The sequence below is a fragment of the Hydra vulgaris genome, chromosome 12 (genome assembly GCF_038396675.1).
Source record: "Hydra vulgaris chromosome 12, alternate assembly HydraT2T_AEP".
Taxonomy (NCBI): Eukaryota; Metazoa; Cnidaria; class Hydrozoa; order Anthoathecata; family Hydridae; genus Hydra; species Hydra vulgaris.
Genome location: NC_088931.1, coordinates 30317501 through 30325000, shown reverse-complemented (window position 1 = coordinate 30325000; position 7500 = coordinate 30317501). Strand labels below are relative to the sequence as shown.

The 7500-nt window shown below is 25.0% G+C and overlaps 1 protein-coding gene across 9 annotated transcripts in view; it reads right to left on the bottom strand.

Annotated features, from left to right (window-relative positions):
• LOC100214201 (cGMP-dependent 3',5'-cyclic phosphodiesterase) overlaps positions 1 to 7500 on the bottom strand; it is a 58626-nt gene that overhangs the window by 26066 nt on the left and 25060 nt on the right. For all 9 annotated transcript variants that reach the window (XM_065812873.1, XM_065812880.1, XM_065812876.1 and 6 more), the window contains 3 exons: positions 6850 to 6913; positions 3386 to 3458; positions 1411 to 1468 (listed from right to left, as the gene is read on the bottom strand). In XM_065812873.1, the coding sequence (XP_065668945.1) occupies positions 1411 to 1468; positions 3386 to 3458; positions 6850 to 6913 (195 nt within the window). The remainder of the gene's footprint in view (positions 1 to 1410; positions 1469 to 3385; positions 3459 to 6849; positions 6914 to 7500) is intronic.

Sequence of the window (7500 nt, the reverse complement as noted above, 5' to 3'; positions counted from 1 at the left end):
CTATAAGCTAAGATATAATCTGCATATTGTTTGTGGGTAATTCCCAGGGGCTATTCTAGGAAAAAAATTTGGACCCTCCCTGTCCCAGAAAAATTTAGCAGAAAATCAGTGCTTTTTTGCGAAACAGCAATATTTGCCATTAAAAACGTAAAAAAAAAAAGTCTCTAATTTTTAATTTGGGTGGCGCTCAAATACCGTTGACGCTGTCAAAAAAGGTCTAAAATAGCCCCTAATATCCGTCAGAAGATGTTGTTTATGTCTAGTTCATAGATTAAAAAAAGAATTGGACCAAGGTTTATTTGTTTATATTTTAGTATACATAAAGGGAAAAACCTAATATTGTTCATATTAGGTTTTTCCCTTTATGTATACTAAATTTTAATTCTAATTCGCTGAACACCAATTTTATGGTAACTGACTTACATTATCTCTTGATAACTACATTTAATCTGCGTTTAATGTTAATTCAGATAATGTCTACATAAAGACATTTAAATAAATGAAAGTTTGCTAGGTCTAAGGATTAGGTAAAGGAATACCACAATTATTTTTCTTTAAGTAAAAGTTAGCCAAGAACTTTAATAAGATTTTTAACACTGTAATATAAGTTTTTTAGATCCATCATTTTTAAATCACCAGTTACATTTTGCTGCTCCAACATAGATACAACTTACCTTGCAAAACCTTTAAAATTATATGATACAAATAAAATGAATGCCATTTTAAACATTTTAAAAGAATTATAAAAAAGATTCTGCAAGAACAAATGAAAACAAGAACTAAAACAAGAAAATGAAATAAAGAAAAAAAAAGGAACAATAGACATTTTCACAGTTTTGATAATTTCATGCGCACATATTTAATAGTACATCAGGGTTCTTTATGCACAGAATTGCATGAAAACAAGTAAATACACATATAAATTAAGATAGTAACCTTGAAAGAAACAGTTGTTTACTTAAGATTTTTTTGTTTTTTCATAAAAAAAGACATTGATTTTGCTTTATATAAGTTTATTTTAACCATTTAAGTTTATTTTAACCATTCAAGTCTAAAATATATACTGTTTATATGTTATTGTTTTATAATATATGTAACCAAGGAAAAAAACAAAAACAAAAAACAAATTTGTTTGTTGAGTGTAAAAGCTCTAAATAGTATTTAATATTTAAGAATAAAAATGACCTTTAGGGAAAGAAGAATGCACAATGGTAATACAAACAAGTAGCTAATTGTATTTAAATTAGCAATTTGTTTTAATTACTTGTTTATAGTGTAAACTTAGTTACTTAGGAAAAATTAATTACGCTTAAACAATGCTTCTAAACCAATGATTGGTTTGTTCAATTAATAATTTTAACAATCTTATTATTTATAAAATAGAATAATATTAAAAATAAATTTCATTACCTGTGCACGCCACATGTCCAGCTATCCCTTGATTTATAGGAATTCTTACTTCAGGTGTCTATATTAAAAACATAATTAGTTTTCCTTCTGTAACTTTAATTTAAGGTGTATAATTCTTACAATACTAAGTAGAAAATATTTCAACTTTATTAAAATGGAAAAAATTGCATAACTAAATAGTAAAATAATGTATGATTGATATAAGATAATTAATTTATCTATAAATGGCACTTAGTTTATTTACGAAGTGATTGAACATGTTTGATGCTAGATTATAGTCAAATAGCTAAGTGTTAAAATATAATGCAGTTTTGAAAGTAAACTAAGATCAACAGAAATCTAAGATAATGTTGTATATGTAACAACAATGTAATGTTGCAACATTTACATGAGTCAAATAAACCAAATGGTAACCATGCATATCACATAATATAATGACCTCAAGTTGGAAAAAATTGGTTGGTTATCAGACAAAAATTATGCATAAAGTTAGTTTACGCATAATTTGTGTCGGATAAATTTTCAACCAACTATATTATAAAGGAATAATAAGGATAGCAAATAAAATATCTATTTCTTTTACAAATGTTTGTAAATAAGAATTAATTTGATATTTTAAACTACCCAAAGGCTTTGATAAAAATTAATATCTTTAACTGTTTAAATATTTATTCATATAAATTATTATTATTTTCATAAAAATATGAGTGCACCTAAAGGCAATTGTTTTATCTTGCAAAGCTTAACATTTTTTTTGTTGACGAGCAAACATAACCAATCAAGACAGTTGACTAAATTTGTAACTAAATATCTTGATTAAAAAAAAATTTTTTGAGCACAAAGTAACAGCTCATTGTGAGCTCAAGCTGTCATAAAGTAGAGATAATATTAAAGTTTAGTTGCCTGGTGGGCTAATGTGCTTATGGTGGGCTAATGTGCTTATGGTGGGCTAATGTGCTTATGGTGGGCTAATGTGCTTATGGTGGGCTAATGTGCTTATGGTGGGCTAATGTGCTTATGGTGGGCTAATGTGCTTATGGTGGGCTAATGTGCTTATGGTGGGCTAATGTGCTTATGGTGGGCTAATGTGCTTATGGTGGGCTAATGTGCTTACAACTATTTATATTAACTTTTAATCTATTTAAAACTATTTATAGCAAATCAAAGGAAAATATAGATTGGAAATAATGATTTTATTAATTTAATAATTGTGACTGAAAATCAAAATCAGAAAAGTTAAAACTTCTTTTCACAATAGTTGTTCCAAAATAACTGTAAAAAAGATTCACAAAAAAAACAAAAATTCAGCAGCTTCATTTAAGGAAGTGAGTAATGCTTCTCCAAAAAAAGAAATACCAATAAAAAATCTTGGCATGTATTAATGAAAAGCTGCTTACCATGCCAGCAGGTGCTTTATTTGATTACCAATCATTAGACACATCAGTATAAGTCTATAATATCTATGCTATAAATTGTATACATCCTATCGTAAAGTTCAAGAAGCATAAGAATTACATTAGAATTGTATTCTAGTGAGCATATGTCAAAGAAATATTAAAAATTGAAAGTACTTATGAAATAACTTGCATTATAAAGTAACATAAAATGTAAATATAAAAGAAAATTTTATTCTGCCTTATTGATTTTTAGTTCAGACCCATTGCAGCCTGAAAAAATATAAACAATAATGTATTTAGCATTTGATGGTTTATAATCAATCATGTCAATGAGTTGACTGTTCTAAAAAAAACACTCATATTCTGCTAAATTTTTTATACTCATAATTTACTTAAAAAACATAAATCTAAACATTCAAAACATTTTCTACAGTTTATATAAAGTTTATTACTATATCATTTTGTATAATGTATAATAATAAAATATAAAAAAAAGTTCTTTCTAAAAACTTTGAAATATTTTTTTGGTAGATTGTAAAATTATACACTGTACAAGATGATGAAGTTTTAAGTTTTACCTCTGTTTTAATTCCATCAAATACTTTAGCAACTAATTCAAAATTATCATGATCAACCAAAAATAGTGAACACCTGCCAAAGAAATTTAAAATACCATAATATAACAAAAAAATTTCTTTTGTTGGTTTAACATGGTTTAACATGTTAAACCATGTTAAACCATGTTAAACCAACAAAAGCTTATACTATTATACTCTCAAAAATATTTATATTGCAAAAAATGGGGTACTGTTTTGGCTTATTTTACAAACTATTACTTGATACCAACCTTTAGGTTGGTATCAAGTAATAGTTTGTAAAATAAAAAATGGGGTACTGTTTTGGCTTATTTTACAAACTATTACTTGATACCAACCTTTAGGTTGGTATCAAGTTATAGTTTGTAAAATAAGCCAAAAAAAACTGTAACAAATGTTTAATATTACTTGATACCAACCTTTAGGTTGGTATCAAGTAATATTAAACTTTTGTATTAAATTATTGCCAAGATAAATAGTAAAAAAAATTCTATTTTCTATATTTCTTTAATAAAACTTTTTGATAGTATTAGGGACCAGTCTGATTTTTAAGGATCTTATGCAGCCTCTACAAATACTTCAAATTACCTTAAATTTTTGTTTTAGTAGATGGATAAGAATGGGAAGTTCCAATGTTAAAAAACATAAAAATTAAACTTTTACCCAATCTCTACAGGTTACATGTGTATACATATATATATATATATTATATATATATATATATATATATATATATATATATATATATATATATATATATAAATATATGTAAATATATATATATACACACACATATATATATATGTATATATATACACACACACAAACACACACACACACATATATATATATATATATATATATATATATATATATATATATATATATATATATATATATATATATATATATATATATACACACACATATTGAAATTTAAGGCTGTTTTATATTATAATAATAAAACAAAAATCATAATCGTAAAATAATGCTCAATATTAAAAAGATATTTCAAATAGAGCGATATACATATCTATTAACGAAGAAAAAACAACTTTTTCTATGGTACTTTAAGTTTCATGCCTATACAGCAATCATGAGCCATTGAATACAAAATCAAAAACAAAAAAACCCACTAAAAATTACAAAATACTGTGTAATCTTTATGTCATTAAAAGACATACTTGATGGCAACCAAAGAAAAAACAAAATATTAGCTAATCACCGGTGTCAAAAAAAGATAAGAGGAATTTATTCTTGTGCCTGCATTTTGAAATCAACTCATTTTGTTTATTTAACAAGTTTTCACCTTTATATGTTAAAATAAGGAATTTTTTTGTATAAGCAAAGATTGCAACTTTTTGACAAGGAGTTCTAAGGATTGCAACATTTCACAATTTTCTACTTAATTAAGGATGTAAAAATTTTGTCTTTTATATCCCAAATTTCTTTAGACAACTCAGTATCATTTATTTATTAATGTTAAAAGATTTTAGGCGATTAGCATACTGAGATTTGAATCGAGTTTCACATAAGCCAAAACATACTTTTTCCAACTCACAGAACATTATAGATTGGTTTCAAAGTATTAAAGAAAAACATCTATACAAATTCTTAATTTTTGATATAACTGATTTTTATCCTTCAATTAATGAAAATTTACTGAACAACACTATAGCCTATGCTAAAAAATACTTAATTATAAATCAAGATGAAAAAAAGTTAACACATCAAGCCAGGAAATCATTATTATTTAACAATGGTGAAGCCTGGATTAAAAATGATGTCAACATGGGAGCCTTTGATGTCACCATGGGAGCTTTTGATGGCGCAGAAGTTTGTGAGTTAGTTGCAATATTTATCTTGTTTCAATTATCACAGTCTTACAATAAAGATGAATTTGGATTGTATAGAGATGATGGTCTAGCAGTGTTTAAGAACTGGAGCGGCTAACAAATGGAAAAAATTAAAAAGCACTTGGTGAAAAGTTTTAAAAATAATGATCTTCATATATCCATCAGCTACAATTTTAAAATTGTTAATTATCTGGACTTAACATTAAATCTTAATACAGTTCTTTCCGACCTTACTGCAAGCCTGGTAATTCCATCAGTTATATAAATGCTGACTCTAACCACCCTCCTAGCATACTAAAAAGTCTTCCTCAAACTATCAAACTAAGATTGTCAACCAATTCTTCTAACGAAAATATTTTTAAACAATCCATACCTCCTTATCAAGATGTATTATTTAAATCAGGTTTTATCTGCAAATTCGCTTACCATTCAAATAAAAAACCAATCCCATTCAAAAATCACAAGCGAAACATAATCTGGTACAACCCAACTTTCAGTACCAATGTTGCAACAAAAATAGGCAGTCGTTTTTTGAACATGGTAGACCTGCACATTCTGGTTGGCCACAAATTTTGCAAGATATTTAATCAAAATACCATTAAAATACTACTCATGTATACCAAACATCAAGTCCATCATTAATTCGCACAATCACAGGGTATTATATAGCCAAGGTAAAGATGAGGGAAAAACATGCCACTGTGTCAACAAATCCATCTGCCCCAATTACTTCAAGTTAAGGTAATTTTTCTTTAGTCATTGTTGAAGTATATACATTAAATTTACACCATTATACCAATGTTTCAATGAAAGAAGTTATAGACAGTATTCAGGCGGTATATTCAAATGATAACATTCGAAAAAGTTTAGCGACGCAATGAGATTTTTAGAGATCAAAATACAACGAAAGTTGTATTTTGATCTGACTAGACCAGATTAATACCTTTAATTCCCATACAGTTTGAGTTTATCCAAATTTTAAGTTTTATCTGTAATTTAAAAAACAATTATTTTGCAATTAATTTTAATGTTTTTAACTTTTAGATAACACAGAGGTGTTGGACAAAAGTCAAAATTAATTAAAAGTGACATAATTTGTTGTCAAAGAATCATTTTTTAATTTTCTGTACTCTCAAAGTCAATAATATATAGAACTATATATATATATATATATATATATATATATATATATATATATATATATATATATATATATATATATATATATATATATATATATATATATATATATATATATATATATATATATATATATATATATATGTTTATATATATATATATGTATATATATATATGTATATATATATATGTATATATATATGTATATATATATATATATATATATATATATATATATGTATATATATATATGTATATATATATATATATATATATATATATATATATATATATATATATATATATATATATATATATATATATATATATATATATATATATATATATATATATATATGTATATATATATATATATATATATATATATATATGTATATATATATATATAAAACTATTTTTAAGATGCAATAAAAATAAAAATCAGTATACCTTTCAGCTTTTGTTAAATTCCTTGCTTCTTCCATGATTTTATTAAGCAACGTCGATATGTCATCTGTTGTTTAAAAATAATTTAAAAAAAGTGATGAACACTTATTGTAATATAAAGAACTTGGTACCTTACATAATCCAGAATTATATTTGAGAAATAAAATGTTCTTAACACTCTCCACAAGTCTAACTTTGTTCTAATATAACCAAAAGTTTATATAAAAAATAATCACAAGAAAAATTAATCAATTTTAGGGGTCAATAAGATTTCATTATTTTGTGAAAGGCATCTCACTAGGCATTTCATGATATTTTAGAAAAAACCAATAATGATCCTTTTTCTAAGCAACTCTTTTAGGATACCATACAAAGTAATTGCTAACGCAATTACTTTGTATGGTATCCTAAATTAATATCCTTAATATGTGTATGTATATATATATTATAATTCTTAATATGTGTATGTATATATATATATATTAACAGTTTTACACACAAATATCCAAATTTGTTCCATCAACTAACATGCATTTTACAATTAATAATTTAGTAACTTTGTACCAAAATTAGCCACAAGCTAAACAAGGTTACAAGGCTTAGTACAACTTAGTACTTGTGTACAAATAATTCAAGAAAGATTTTTGAATGTCT